This window comes from Poecilia mexicana, unplaced genomic scaffold (genome assembly GCF_051168715.1).
Source record: "Poecilia mexicana isolate PSO_F unplaced genomic scaffold, ASM5116871v1 scaffold_6, whole genome shotgun sequence".
Classification (NCBI taxonomy): Eukaryota; Metazoa; Chordata; class Actinopteri; order Cyprinodontiformes; family Poeciliidae; genus Poecilia; species Poecilia mexicana.
The window spans coordinates 31,689,481-31,705,348 of NW_028263375.1; the positions used below are offsets into that span (position 1 = coordinate 31,689,481).

The following is a 15,868-nucleotide window of genomic DNA, read 5'->3' on the forward strand; positions in this document are numbered from 1 at the left end:
AAATCTTTGTGGTTTTATGTTTAAGCCAAAAAAAGTGAAGCTTAATGAGATCCATCATCGCTTAAGTATGAAATTCGCGTGCAAAATTGCTATTATTCGCCCGTTTCTCCTCGGTTGAACTCGTACCAGTTCGGCATTTTCCGGTTTATCGCTTGCCGTAGGTTTGAAATAAAAATAAATTACGATTTCCCTTTAATTTTCCGGGTCAGCTCGTATATCGTAAGAGTTTTCCTGAGTTTCTGGTAAATATAGTTATAGTTTATTTAATACAATTTACTTTACGAGTTCCGTTACTTGTGCGTCGCTTTGTTCGAGGCTCCGGGAACCTCGGATCTGTTTCTTTGTTCCGCGGCCGCTCGGCCCTATTCGGTTCTTGTCGTTCCGCGGAAGAATGGACGAGGCAGCCTCGGCCACGAAGGCACTCGGGCTGGATGAACCGCCCATCGGTGGGTCGGTGGAGGGAGTGGGCTCGGATACGGAGTCGGAGGCCGAAGTCGCTCCGATGTCTGTGATAGCGGAACCGCGAAACATCGACATGAGAGCCGAGCACCTCCCGAACTCAGACGAGGCCGAAGCGGCATTCGCAGGTAGGAAGCAGCAGAAGGCCATGGCTGTTCGGGAGGGTTAACAGAGGGTTAGATGTAGTTAGCATAACAAGCAAATGTATTACTTTTTATTGGTATAAATCACATAAAATCACAGGAGTATTCTGCATTTTAAAACAACCAGCGAAACCTTGTGGTTGATATTTGGACCCAACTTCATTCAAATATGTTCCTGAAGTAATTTTAAGAGTCTCAGTGATTTAGGTGTTCTTTCATTTTCCTGTAAGAAATATTTATAAATATAAATAGTAATACAAAATACAGATATTACTCATAAAAGTAACCCCGCAGCTATAAGTAAAAAATATCAATATAGAAAATATATTGTGGAGGCTGCCTCAGTCATAGTGTGATTATTAACCCCCACCCACCAAAAATATTACATTTAATCTATAATTACTTACAAAATAAGACTTCAGAATTTAATGTGTTCCTCTCTTGCAATACAAAGTGAAAGAATCAAAGAACTTGAAATAAATGGATACTGACTTATTAGTTGAACTTTGGTTACTAAAAATTGTCCTTTTAATTGTTTTAAAAATCGTGGAATTTGGAATTGTGTCATTTCACTCTGAATAAAAAAAAGACAGTTTACCATAATATTTATGCCAGTAGTGAGTATATTTAAACTTCTCATTGAAACTGTAGAATACAAAGAGAGTTTGCGACAAATAGTACATTCATTTTGTACCCATTGTGAGGTCATGATACTCTTTCAGTGTTCCAGTTTTATTGAAAAACATTGAACAATACCCAATGACACAAACTTATTTTAGTGGCACACGTGCGCTCAAATATAAATATAAAGCTTAGGCAATTGAAGGCCAATCTTGTCTAACTTTACGGAGGTACATAAGATCGGTGGATATGGTCGGTTTCCCATGGAAGTATTGGCTGATCACCCAAAATTAATGAAATTGGGCCGATTGGCCTGTTGACCCCAAGATGCAATCTTAAGTTCATCAACATAGAGGAATTTAACGTGTTAATACAAGCTTTTATTGTGTCCCATACTTTCAGCTGTGAAACTGGTTTGACTTCATTTCACAGTCCTGTCTTATTCACAGAAATAATTTGTTGTAGTTTTTCTTGGACCTCAGTGATTTTTATCTTTTGTGGCTGATCAGAGGTGGCTGCAGTGACCGTGGCGGATGTTCAGGCTGCAGAGGACAATGTTTTCACCACCACAGTCGCTACATCCGCAAGCCTTCCTGAGCACGTTCTGGTAAATAACACCTCACTGCTCACATCTCTCCAGGGACTTATGTTTAATTTGTAAGATTACTTCATGGAGGAATAAAAGTGAAAGTCCACTTTTACATAATTTATTCTGACATCATAAATATTGCTGTGGGACTTGTGAAAAAGAATTTGTCTAGAAATTCAAAAATCCAACTTTAATATCTGTATTGAAAAACATTCTATATCGGTGACAATGTGCCTGACCCCTAAGGGCATATCTATTGATTCTAGTTCTATGCTTTGTGGTCATTCATCATTTATTCTACACTATATTTATAATTCCTAATTGAACCTTCTGAACCATTTGAAAGGTTTGTTGCAGTTCATTTTTTTACGTGTTTGACCAAAGTAGTCATCCTGTTGTTTTGGTCACTTTCAGTTTCATTATTATTTATTTTAAATTACCGTAGCTGTTCTACTCCTAATCGATTGACTGAACAAATGAAAGTTGTGTTGTTTTTTCATGTTTGACCAAGCTTGTGAATCCTTTGGTGCATATAAGAGTACTGTACTGGTGCAAAGTTATCAAATATGTTTGTAATTCACTACATTTATATCTGTGTTAAAAAAAAACCCAGAATACATTTTAAGTCAGTTCTGCACTTTTTTTCTGTATTGGATCACCATTGGCCGATGCTAAACCTCAGATATCTGTGTGGTATGGGAAGTGAATATCATTTACAGCATGTTATTGTTTGACTGTGTGCTGTGTTTGTGTGCTTACAGAGTGGCAGGACCACTCTGCAGCTGGGTGAAGGGCTCAGTACCCAGAAGGCCACCCTGATTGTGGTTCACACTGATGGCAGCATCGTGGAAGCAACGGGCCTCAAATCTGCTGCCACCATCACATCCGGTGTGCTGCACTGTCCTGGCAGAACGATGCTTTTTTTTTTTTCATCAGCAAGCGAAAAAATATCACAAATGATTCGTATCCCTCTGTCTCCGTCTGTCAGGCCCTCAGACTCCACCCACTCCTCTGACTCCGCTGCAGGACAAAGACTCTTGCTCCAAATACAACTGGGACCCGTCTGTGTACAACAATGAGTTGCCAGTCCGCTGCAGGAATACGAGCGGAGTCCTGTACAAGAACCGGCTGGGATCAGGTGACATCTTGTGAAAACTGTGGCTTCTGTCTTGTGGTATCAGCACAAATCTGGTGTGTCTACCTGCCTGTATGTATAACTGGGGCTCAGCTTTTTAAATTTAATTTAAAAAACAAGTTACTTTTTTTAAATAATATACTGGCATCCTTTTCATTTTCCAATATCTGATTGCATTTTCTGTCATTATTAATATCGGATATCGATATTGGTCCAAATCTTCATATCAGTGCATCCCTACCTAGTACAATATGTTTTAGTCCTGAGTTTGCAGAGCACAGTGGTTAAGTATTGGTGATTAATAGCTGCTGAAGCGACTACAGCCTTGAGAAATGCGAAATCATAGCAAAGTTAGGAAGACTCAGTAGATCAGGTAACCAGTTGGTCAATGGAGAAATGCGTGGACTTGATTGGTCAGCAGTTTTCCAGCAGAAACTGGAATTCATCCCAAAGCCAGACTTCTGAACATAAAGTGTGAGCTCCCGAGTTTGAAAATGAAATCTCTGCAGTCTGTTGTTACTATTAGTCTGTTTTTAAGTAAATTTTAGACATAAAATGTGATGAAAAACACAAAGCCACAAGCACAAACTTACAGTTGGAGCAAAGGACCTTTTTAATTCTCTGCTCTTTCCATGTTCTTTTTTACGTTTCTCTGTGTTTATTTCACCATTTATTCATATTATTCATTGTTAAATTTCCAATTGGTTTTAACTTACCTTGTTTCCTCGAAGGGTCTACAATAGAAAGTTTAGTCAACTGAATATTTTTTTGTATTTTCGTCCCCCCCCCCACACTCTTTGGTCATGTTGGTTTAAACAGCAGACTTTTATATATCGATTGTTTGATCAACATTCATCATCAGCAAATTACAACACAGTCTTGTTTGCGTTATTCCTGATGTTTTCCATGCTAAAATGGTTCTGCATCGTTCAGGGGGCAAAGGTCGTTGTATCAAACACAACCAGCAGTGGTTTGCTCCGACTGAGTTTGAAGCTTTAGCGGGAAGAGCGAGCAGCAAAGACTGGAAGAGGAGCATCAGATACGCTGGCCGACCTCTGCTCTGCCTCATACAGGTACTGAACTGTGCAACAGCTACACTGTAGGACCGCAACTGTACTGAACGCTTTCATGGTCTCATGGTGTGTTTTACTATTTCATTCAGATTCTAAACAGAAAGCTGGAATACATATCTGCCTCCTCAGTATTTAAACTTGTTTGTGCGTGCGTGTGTGTGTGTGTGTGTGTGTGTGTGTGTGTGTGTGTGTGTGTGTGTGTGTGTGTGTGTATGTGTGTGTGTTTTAGGAGCATATTCTGAACCCTCATGCTGCTTCCTGTACGTGTGCCGCCTGCTGTGATGACCTGACACACGTGAGTGTCTGTAGGATTCAACACATGCCAGATCACCAACAACAAAAAATATGATCCCCTGTGTTTATGCTGGAGACTTTTGTTGTGAAGTAAACCATCTTAAAAAGGATCATGTAACCGTTCCAATGACGTCAGCAGGGAAACTGCAAAACAGAATCTCCAAGTTGTGGTTTTGATGGACTGAAATGAACCCAAATATTTTATTTGTCTTGGAAAACCCCCGAAAAGTACGGAAGCGCATTGCTATCACGCAGGAAAAAAATTTTTTCGATCGCTATCTCGTTATAACGAGATACGTATCTCGTTAAAACGAGATAGTATGTCGTTTTAACGAGTTACGTAACTCGTTTTAACCAGTTATATACGCATCTCGTTATAACGAGATCGTTATAACGAGTTACGTATCTCGTTTTAACGAGTTACGTATCTCGTTTTAACGAGTTACGTATCTCGTTTTAACGAGTTACGTATCTCGTTATAACGAGTTACGTATCTCGTTATAACGAGTTACGTATCTCGTTTTAACGAGTTACGTATCTCGTTATAACGAGTTACGTATCTCGTTATAACGAGATAATTTTAGGTCCAGGAAGTGGCGGTATTATGCTAGGCTAGTACAGTGGCTAACATGAATTGGTCAGGTTTCCCTTCATGTTTGGTCTACAACATGTAGAGATACGGATGCTGCTTTGCACTGTGGTTAAAACCAGGATCTTGTCAGCATGCCTACTCTGACAAGATCCTAAACAGAACGGGACTGCACAGAAGGAGACGTCAGTCCGGTCCTCTAGCTGTGGCGGCGTTCCTGACTGGATCGAAGCTGAAGTTGGCTTTCTATTGTAGCTTCTGATTCGGGAAATGGCTAAAGGGAGATTATAACGGAGGCTCAGATGTATTTGCTGGACATTTTCTGTCCAGATTTGTTTTAACAGTACACTTGCTGAACAACGGCAACGGCTGTTCGTAACCAAGCAACCGAAATCAACAGAAGGCTAGGTAATGGCAAAAGACAAAACTAGATCCTGTTAAGCATTCTTCAAAATAAAAGACTTCCTCTCTCCAAAATAAATCATACATAAAGCTTTGACTTTAATTATTTTTCTCGTCACCTTTTGGAATTGTGTACAGTCAAGTTAAATTCGGTGAATAATAATAATAATAATGTAAATTATACTTAACATATGACTTGGCATATGACTGTAAATAAGAAACTAATCATGGAAATTATATTTTACATATAAATGTTAAGAAATAATTTATTCTGCTTTAAAAACGAACTTACATCGACACTTCAAATCTGGAGTAGATTATTCTAATCTGCGCTAATGGCAGAATATTTCAAACCTAGTTTGTAATTTGTGAAATCTTTATCTGAATTGAAACCTCAGTAATGAGAGATTTAAAAATATATTTGCATCTGGAATGCATTAGAAATGAACTCCTATCACATTTACAATGTTTGTTATTATTTTAACCTTCTTTTTTCTTTCACTTTTTTGTCCTAGAGCACCTTCCTTTTTGTGTGGTTCACAGGGATCCATCAGCTGGGATAGCAACAACTTTTCAGATTCCGATTTATAGTGATGCAACATAGCATCAGAGATGAATAATCGTGGAACATGCAAAAGAAAAAATATTGTTAAAAAGTAAAGAATGGGAATTAACAGATCTATGTAAAAGAAAGTTTAAGTATGCTGGAGCCAAGCCGAGTAGAGATTTATGAATCAGGATCATTAGATGATTGTTTCTCAGGACGCTTAAAGGAGGCCATTCAGCTTTTGCTGATTTATGATTTATTTTGGAGAAAGGAAGTCTTTTATTTTGAAGAATGTTTAACAGGATCTAGTTTTGTCTTTTGCCACTATCGAGCCTTCTGTTGATTTCGGTTGCTTGGTTACGAACAGCCGTTGCCGTTGTTCAGCAAGTGTACTGTTCTAATAAAAAATCTGACCAGAAAATGTTCATCAAATACATCTGAGCCTCCGTTATAATCTCCCTTTAGCCATTTCCCGAATCAGAAGCTACAATCGAAAGCCAACTTCAGCTTCGATCCAGTCAGGAACGCCGCCACAGCTAGAGGACCGGACTGACGTCTCCTTCTGTGCAGTCCCGTTCTGTTTAGGATCTTGTCAGAGTAGGCATGCTGTTAATGGTTTTAACCACAGTGCAAAGCAGCATCCGTATCTCTACATGTTGTAGACCAAACATGAAGGGAAACCTGACCAATTCATGTTAGCCACTGTACTAGCCTAGCATAATACCGCCACTTCCTGGACCTAAAATTATCTCGTTTTAACGAGATACGTAACTCGTTAAAACGAGATACGTAACTCGTTAAAACGAGATAGCGATCGAAAATTTTTTTTTACTGCGTGACAGCAATGCGCTTCCGTAGAAAAGTGTTTAGATGTTAGTTTAGGCTTTAATCTTACTACACCTTACTGACTCAAATAAACCCATGTTCTTCATTTTGTCTTATAGAAATGTATTCGTGGCCCAAACACAATGTAGAACAATTCAGATTAACTGATTAGTTTAATCAATTAATCATATGATAAATAAACTGGGTAGTTTTTTGAAAGTGAATTTTGTTTACAGAGACTTCTTAATACATTTTACTTATGGTTTCAGTTGTAGGTAGTTTTTATTTACTTTTTTATGTATCGTTTTAGGTTGATGCATTTTATTTTGGATAATATTTAAAATATCTTCCAGTTCCAGTGAGAAGTGTACTGTACAATATTAAAGTTAACTAATCCATGAGAGGGCATAGTTACATTGTTATGCCATTCTCAATATATTTCTTTAAAATGGTCTCAAAAAAGCAGTATTATCATTTATCGCAATAATTTGTGAGACAATTTATCGTCAAGTAAGGTTTGTTATCGTGACAGGTCAGTGCGCATAAAGTTTATAGAAAAGAAAAACCCAAACAAAGAATGAAATGTTTGGCAATGTAGCATCTAGATGGCTGATTGTACCTCTCAACATGGCCCCACTCTTATAACACATAATGGTTAACATATTAATTAAATTATGAACTCAATATTTATCCAAAGATCCAGCATAACGTTGGGTGAGCTGTTCAAGTGGCAGAATTAAGATTTTCTCAGATTTATGCATTTATTGATTTGTATTGCTTCTTTTACAGTCACCAAAGGAAGGGGACTCTGTGACACCAGAAAATATCACCATGGTAACTGTTTAATGTTTGTTTTTTGTGTGTGTCCAGCATTTATATTTAACCTGTTGTCTATTTCTGGGTGAATTCCTTTCTTTTAATACGGTTCAGTAGCTCTGTGATTATCAGGGGGAAAAAAACTTTCTGTAAATACAGGATCTACTTTTTTGTCACTGTTTATTATAAGTTTGAAAATAATTAATTTTAAAACGGCCTACAGCTCATTCTTACTCATAACTGTAAAAAAAACTCTTCCGCATATGTTTACAGGAAATAATAAGTCAATTGCTAGAAAACTCAGTTTTGATCCTAACTGGAGCTAACCTCTCCTCTGATCTCAGAAGGAATAAAACATGGGAGGATGTGTCTGAAAAATCACTTGAAGTTTGTTGCAGCTGAATTTTACTGTGGAGTTTATGATTATTAGCTCCCACGTGTGATTGCTGTGACAGATTCCTGATTTACAGATTTATCCCTATCCGTCTGTTAAGCCTTGTAATTCTACTCTGGAAGCCCCTGCCTTCTAATGCTTTTATTTTTCTATACTTTCCACTTACTTATTTGTGTGTGTTTGTTAGTTTAGGGCAAGAAGTAAGAAAATCTAAAGTGGTAGTTGTCTAAAACATCTCATCAGCACTCATTTAATCAACAGCTGCTTCTTTTTTTATTTTTATTTTTCCAGACCGGCCCTGTCCGTCTCTTTGTTCCTTACAAAAGACGGAAGAAGGACAACGAGCTCCCGGTTGTACCAGTCAAGAAGGACCTCAGCCCCCTGAAGAATATCCAGCTGACTCCAGGAACCACGTGTATGTCACAGAAATCAGCTTCCATGTGGCTCAAAAAAAAAAAAAACTTTGAACTGGTACATTAGGATTATCATATTTATGTTTAACGTTAGACCAGTTTTAGGTCAGACAATGTATCTCTGATGAGCTACTTTTTGTGCTCAAAATGTATTTAGTCAGACCATTCCACAATGTTTGCCTGCTTTATCCATTCCAAAACCAAGGGATGTGTAGGATCATTGTCCTGTTCATGTTTTAACAATCTGACCCAAACTGTCACAGTCAGAGGAAGAACAACTGATTCCGATATTCAGGAATAATTCAGCATCCATCATAACCTGAAAAATGCTTGATCAGCAGTTCCACTGTCCACCATGAATGGGAGTTTCACAACAGCATGCCGTCATACTACGGATCTGTGTTACACTGCATGTTTTTTTGCCAAAGAAAATTTACGTATGCTCTTATTCTGAGATTAGAGAAAATTACCAATAAATTCAAGCTCTTAAATATTAACTGCATGCATCTTTAAAAGCCCTTAATTAAGATAATATCCATGCGCAAGTTGAGGGTGTGTATATATATATATATATATATATATATATATATATATATATATATATATACCTGAGGGTTCTGTGCAGTATCTTGGCTGTGCCTAGAACTGCACATTTCTGGACTGAGATGTCTGATGTTGTTCCTGGGATCTGTTTTAGCCACTGCTCCAGTTTGGGGGTGACTGCCCCGAGGGCCCCGATGACCACAGGCACCACTGTGGTCTTCACCTTCCAGGTCTTTTCCAGTTCCTCTCTGAGGCCCTGGTATTTCTCCAGTTTCTCATGCTCCTTTTTCCTGATATTGTGGTCACTTGGTATTGCTACATCCACCACAACGACTTTCCTCTGTTCTTTATCCACCACCAGTGGCGCAACTACACATTATTCAGGTGGATGCGAAAACATAAATCGGCGCCTCCCCCATCCCCCTCTCCCCCAAAGGAAGGTTGAAGGAGCATGGAAAACATATGCTCGCATGCAGCTAAAACACCAAGTTGTTGTATTTTATGTTTGTATGTGAAGCATCGTTAAACATATACAAGATGGCTCCAGAATATCAAAAACGGGGTTAAATTTGTGCTTGTGTTTGTGAAAATGTTGCAATATTTCAGTATGAATTATTGCCTTATAGTTGGTTTACCTTTAGTACTTGCAGCACATAGTAGATGCTTTGCAGTCTGATCACATTAACAACCCAGAAATGCTCATTGGGGTTCACTTTTTTTAGTCAATCTAACGTTCCTTTAAAGAACAGTGAAGATCTAAACATACTCCACAAGAACAAAAAAAAAAAACTTCCTTCTACCAGCGCTACAAGAAAAAAAAAGGTTGTGTTCTTTAAGCCTCAGTCTGGTCTTCACATTCAGGATAGACCTTTTATTTTCTTGCTTGGTTACCAGAAAGTATCGTATGATTGGTCAATCCTGCTATTTTCTCTCTCTGACAGTCACAGTGTCCCCGTCGGGGCAGTTTGCTGCCTCCAGCACATTGACCTTTGACCGTACGCCAACAAGCGACGCTGCCTCAGCTACCATCATCTCAGACGGGTCAGCGCAGGGTGACATGTTTGCCAGCACCACAGGTACGGTCTGTCACTGAGACACTAACTTCACCTGGTCTGTTCTTTTCCAAACGGAGGCAATAAGTGTCAGGCGTTATTTTCAGAGTACTATGAAAATAACTAATTGTCACTTTTTTGCTGTTTGAGAATTCATACAATACAAGAAACCACCTAATATGATGAACATGCTAATACAGAGTCTAATTCTGTTTTTTAAACAAGCTGGTCTAGTTAAAGTACAGCTTTCTAGTTAAAGTACTGATGTCAGCCTGCCTGCAACTTTCTTCCAGTACTGACAGCGCTGCCGGCTCTGGCTGTTGCTCCTCAGCCCATCCAAGCCAAAGTAGCAGTGGCCTCCGCGGCATCGTCACCGTCGGCAACGCTGGTGGCGGGGCTGGAAGTGGCGCCTGTAGGAGATGCGTGTTCGGCCGTGAATGAAGGAGAGAAGAACACCTGGGTGTACCTGGAGGAACTGGCAAACACACTGATGAGCAATGTGCAGCAGCTGAAGGCCCTGATAGAACAGGCCAAAAATGCTGTTGGGGAGCCCGCAGGGGTCAAAGGTCAGGGGGGCAGGAAGGAGGTGAGGTCAACTTGCAACCAGAAACTCTTAAGAATCAGATAGAAAAGCTCAAACTGTTTAGACCAGATCCCATAACTTTGAAGGAGAAGGAAAATGATACATTGTTTTAATTTTCTTTTACAAATGAAAATCCACAGTGTGCGATCATATAGTCCCTTTGATTTGGTTTAGTACAACCAGCAACCTTCAGGTTAGTAAATAGAAACTTCCTGATTAAGATCAGAGTCTACATGAGTGTTCAGACCTACATCTAATTTAAGAATTTTTTGCTTTTTATTTATAAAAAGTCATAAGCCATTAATTATTTTCAGCCCACTTTACAAAAATGTGTAGAGCTGAAACAATTAATAAGATTAATCATGATTAATCACTTATTGAAATAATTATCTACTCAATTAATTGTTAAATGAAGTATACAAACTCTAAATCATCCAGACTGCTGAAAGAACAGCAGTAATTGTATAAAATATGGATACATTTTGCATTTAAGATAAAAAAAAATCCTCTTTGTCTGTAAATATAATCTATTCACAACTCCTCATGTTGTGAATAGATTATATTTAACCCTAACCCAGGTGAAGTTTTAGCTTCACCTGCTTCAAATTCTGTAAAACAGAATATGTTATTAGGAACCTTTTAATGGATTATTAACTGCTTATCCTAAAAAATATTCCTTACACTAAAACACTTTAGCTTACACTAAAGGAATGCTATGTTTCATTTTAGGTAATAAAATGTTTATTTTAATTTTTAAAAAAGGAATTGCTTTATTTGTTTATTTGCATTTTCATATATTATTGCAGAAAATCATCTGAAATGGTTAAATGACAAAATCTGCAGAATATGCCAATTTTTTTTACATTTACTTTAGCAATTATTTACTAAAATAATCGCTAGCTGCAACCCTAGAAATTTGCACTACTTTGTTATTACAAATAACTTAAAAATTTTACATTTTGTGGTTTTGTGACATAAGATTCAAAAGTTATGGATACATGTAAGACACTTTATAGCATTTAGAAAAGAGTGGATAGCAGAGATTGATGAAGATAATGTGTTTTGGTGTGCAGTGTGGGCTGGGTCAGCCGTTCCAGAACCAGATCTCGTTTCAGCAGCCAGATGACTCAGAGACCAAAAGGAGCTCTGACATCACAGAGATCATCATCAATGTACGACAAACCAGTTTCCACAATGTCAGCGGCGCTTGCTCCGTGGTTCCCTCAATAGCCTAAAGTGTTGTGTTCTTCTTCTGCAGGAGATGTGTGTGAACTGTGGCCGGATGGCGATGAGCGAGTGTACAGGATGTCACAAAGTCAATTACTGCTCCACATTCTGCCAGAGGAAGGTGTGTCTCCATACTTCCTACAGAGCCGCGAAGGCAGATACTCCCTTTCATTTATTAGATGTTTTTTGCTTTTTTCACTGAAATGTTTCAGAACATCATGCTAATTTTAGCTTTAGACAAAGGTAATCAAATAATTTAATTTATCAAAGGCAAAGTAATCTGAAGCAACCTGAATAATGGTAGAAAGTTACTAATAAGTTATATCCAAATTATTCATATCCCTGGCAACAGAGTAACTAGTTACATTTATTTGAGTAACGTTTTGGGAAAAAAGTACTTTTAGGAGTATTTTTACTATGGTGTACTTTTTACTTTTACTTAAGTACGGTAATTTTATTATTAGGTATCTCTACTCTTACTTGAGTAAAATGTCTTTATTCTCTACCCAGTGTGAGTAACTTCACTGAATGATGAACAAACATGTTTTAACCAAAAATTCACCAGACTCAGACACACATCTGCAGTTTTTGTTAAAGTTTCAATAAGTTTTATTTTGAAAGAAACTGATTTGGAAAAATGTTTTTTTTTTTTGGCCTGATTTTGTTTGTTTGTAATTATGTTATTTATATGAATAACTTTGGTCTTTAAAATACCAAAACTCCCACATAACTTTATTTTTTAAATATTAAATGATTGATAATTTAATCAGTTATTCAATACTAGAGTCGCCTACTTTTTTGCTGTTACTTGAGTCATTTTTTGGATGGCTACTTTTTACTTTTACTTGAGTAAAAATATGTTGAATAGGAGTCAAAGAGTCAAACCGAAGACTAAAATGGTGGCCATATTGTGGTGTGGCACTAATAATAACTATTTATAAGTACTGTGTTCTATAGAAACCTTCTGTTTTTTGGTCTATGCAGGACTGGAAGGATCACCAGCATTTATGCTGTCAGTCGTCAGGGGGCGTCGGTGTTCCAGAGGAGGAGGCAATCACAGCCATCGACATGGACAAAGTGAAATGAAGGCGGAGCTAGCTGCACTGCTGCTCCTCTTCTCTTCAGCTGCTCCGGTTTAACAGTTACAACAGTTACTCCCATCACTTTACATCACATTATCACAGTGGCAACTAGTGTTTATGAGAGGAACTGCATCTGAGCAAACTGAACAATAGTTAAAGTTCAGTATATAACTGTAATATTGGAGCTCAGTACTCGGTATGCCATGCTGTGTGGTAAAGTTGTCAAATCAAACTTAATACTAGATGTCTATTTTTTTATGATCTGTTTGTTTTATTTTTATTCAATATCACAATACTTTCATTTAGCACCTTTCCTGAGAGACAGAGTTCACTCTGCTAACTTGTTGCCATTTTAACTCGTCATGAAGATATTTAAGTCTTTACCACCAGCCCTGGTAAAATGAGGATGAGAAACATCAATCAAAGATAAACCTTCTCTCATATGTGTTACTGTAGCCATGTGCTGAAAATTGAAAATATAATTATCTTAAATGAGAAAAAAAAATCTGTTACAGGTGTGTGTGTGTGTTTTTTCTCTTTTCTTACTCCTGAAATATTTTTATATCATTAAGTAAAGTTTGTACAGCACATTTCAGTAACAAAGGCAGTTCAAAAATGCTTTTACACAAAAGTGATAAAGAAAAAAACACAAAGAATCAATACATAATACATCAACATCGCAGTGGCAAAATAACGAGAAATAATAAAAAGTTGTAATCCAGTTTTATTATCCATGTTGTATTTTATATAGTGATATATATCGCTATATATATATAGTGATATATATATATCACTATATATATAGTGATATATATATATAGTTGAGCCCTATATATATATATATATATATATATATAGTGATATATATATATATATATATATATATATATATATATATATATATATATATATATATATATATATATATATATATATATATATATATATATATATATTAGTTTTGTAATTATTATCTGTGTGTTGATGCCAGTCTTGGTCAGGTCACGCTTGAAACAGAGATTTTTAATCTTAATGAGACATTCCTGGCTAAATAAATACTTATTAATCAAAGGAACACCACTCACTGTTTCAGCATTTGTGCAGTTTTCTAGAAGACCAACTTTGTAACTGTCTTTATGTGGCTCTGGAGGTCCAGGTCAGAGTTCATCATTACACCCAGTTTTCAACCTGATCTCTAGTTTCCAGCTGTTATGACTGAAGCTGTGCATTGAGTCTAGATCGTTCCTCTTTAGATCCAGAGATAACAACTTCAGATTTGTTTCTGTTCTGCTGAAGTAAGTTATGACACATCTACGCGTTGATTTGTTCTAAGCATCTGCTAAACTTTGAATTGTTTCATCTCCTGGTTACATTGTAATGAGGAGAAGTGTGTCATCTGTTTACATAAGGTAAGTAATCTTACTACATATTATAATCTGAGCCAGTGGAGGGCATGTAGATTTTAAATATGAGGGGTCCTAGAATAGAACCTTGGGGTACCCCACTTGTGATTTTTGTCTGCTCTGATGAAAAGTCATGTCAGTGGGAAGTCATTGTTAAGAAGCTATTTAATTTTGAATCCAGTTCAACAATTAAATAGTGAATGATGGGGTATGATGGTGAATGGAAGGTTGGAGATCAGCTTGTAGTTCTGCAGTAGTGACTCGTCCAGACTGTCCTTTTTTGTTTATCAGAAATTTGATAACTGCTGTTTTTACAGACATGGGGGAAGCTTTCTTTGTTTTGGTCCTACTTTCTGTCATTATTTCCACAAACCCTTACAAATTTAAAGTGAACCATAGATGAAGAATAACCAACAATCAGTAAGTTTTATCTAGAGTTTATTCATTGTCCTAACAACAAATGACCTTATTTTAAACAATGGAAAACAGACTAAATACAACAATAATTATTATATAATAAGTCCAAAATTGTTAAACAGCCTTGGTAGATTTTGATTTAAAATGATCTTTAACAGATGATCTGTTAAAGATCATTTTCAAAGACAAAATTCATGAAACATTAGTAAAAAAAAAAAAAAAAGCCAAAGTCAGCGGTTGTAAGAATTGTTTGATGCTGTAATGCTAATAAAGGACAAAATTCTACTGATTATGGGGAAGTGTAAATATTTTTGACATTCCATTTTTAATTACATTTAAAGTTTTTGTTTTCATTATTATTATTTTTTACAAAGTTTTATTGTCTTTTGAGAGAAGCCCGTTTCACTTACTATCAGAAATCCACATCTGCAAGGGGTATGAATAAATTTGGGCTCAACTGTAACTTGGCTGTCAAAACAGTCAACAGGAAAAAATTACATTTAGCCATAATCTCTTAGCCACAGAGAGCTTGTACAACGAAACATTTTACTGTTTTAGTAAAATGCTTTGTTTAGGCTTTGTAGTGCATCTAAACTCTTATAGTCTAGTTTTCTTTTTCTTGCTTTGGCTAAGAGCAGTATTAATTTTAATATCCCAAAGAAAGGTTAGTATTTACACTGCAAAAACACAAAGTGTTTTTGGTCTGATTTCCAGTGCAAATATCTTAGTATAGTTGAAGTAAGACAAAACTAACTTACAAATAACATTACAGCAAGACACAGGGGCTTGCTTTAAGTCAAGATTTCATTAATGTTGATGAAAACGTACTAGTTACATTGGTAGATTATTTCATTTCTCATTTCTCTCTTGCTCTAGATGAAGGTGGACGCTTTTTCCCTCTGCTCCCTCCCAGCAGAGGAGGTTCTGTTTTTGTCCTGTCTTTTTCTATATTTTTGGAGCCTTTCTTCGCACGTCATCTAAATCTACAAATTATGGATCTGGTCAACTGATCTCTCAATGTAATTGATCAAATTTTCGAAGAGAAGTCTGGGCACAGGAGAACTCTCTTGTCCTGTGGGGACACACCCGACGGGGTTCACCCTGGATTTATTCATGACAACAGGATTTCTGCTGTTTGGAGCTTGTGGATTCCTGGATTATTGACAAATTTGTGACGGACTTGGCTGAACTAGTGGACACTCAGACTGTTGGTGTGGACAGAGACGAGGACTCTAAAACTCACTAACGAGTTGGAATCGAT

At 37.0% G+C, this 15,868-nt stretch overlaps 1 protein-coding gene across 1 annotated transcript; it reads left to right on the plus strand.

Moving 5' to 3' along the window:
- The first annotated feature begins 188 nt into the window (after positions 1 to 188).
- deaf1 (DEAF1 transcription factor) lies at positions 189 to 13,508 on the plus strand. Its single transcript, XM_014971991.2, has 13 exons — positions 189 to 587; positions 1,733 to 1,830; positions 2,574 to 2,700; positions 2,801 to 2,950; positions 3,881 to 4,020; positions 4,250 to 4,315; positions 7,467 to 7,511; positions 8,179 to 8,302; positions 9,785 to 9,919; positions 10,189 to 10,481; positions 11,552 to 11,650; positions 11,737 to 11,826; positions 12,690 to 13,508. Exons 1-13 carry the CDS (start codon positions 392 to 394, stop codon positions 12,789 to 12,791), a joined length of 1,665 nt encoding a protein of 554 aa, XP_014827477.1. The 5' UTR covers positions 189 to 391; the 3' UTR covers positions 12,792 to 13,508.
- Positions 13,509 to 15,868: the final 2,360 nt, after the last annotated feature.

What these genes read in the sequence shown, in the direction of transcription:
- deaf1 (XM_014971991.2), top strand. Translation starts at nt 392, where the DNA reads ATGGACGAGGCAGCCTCGGCCACGAAGGCACTCGGGCTGGATGAACCG. An exon ending in GCTGACTCCAGGAACCACGT is followed by an intron (nt 8,303 to 9,784) that starts GTATGTCACAGA and finishes TCTCTCTGACAG; the next exon opens with TCACAGTGTCCCCGTCGGGG. An exon ending in CCACATTCTGCCAGAGGAAG is followed by an intron (nt 11,827 to 12,689) that starts GTGTGTCTCCAT and finishes TGGTCTATGCAG; the next exon opens with GACTGGAAGGATCACCAGCA.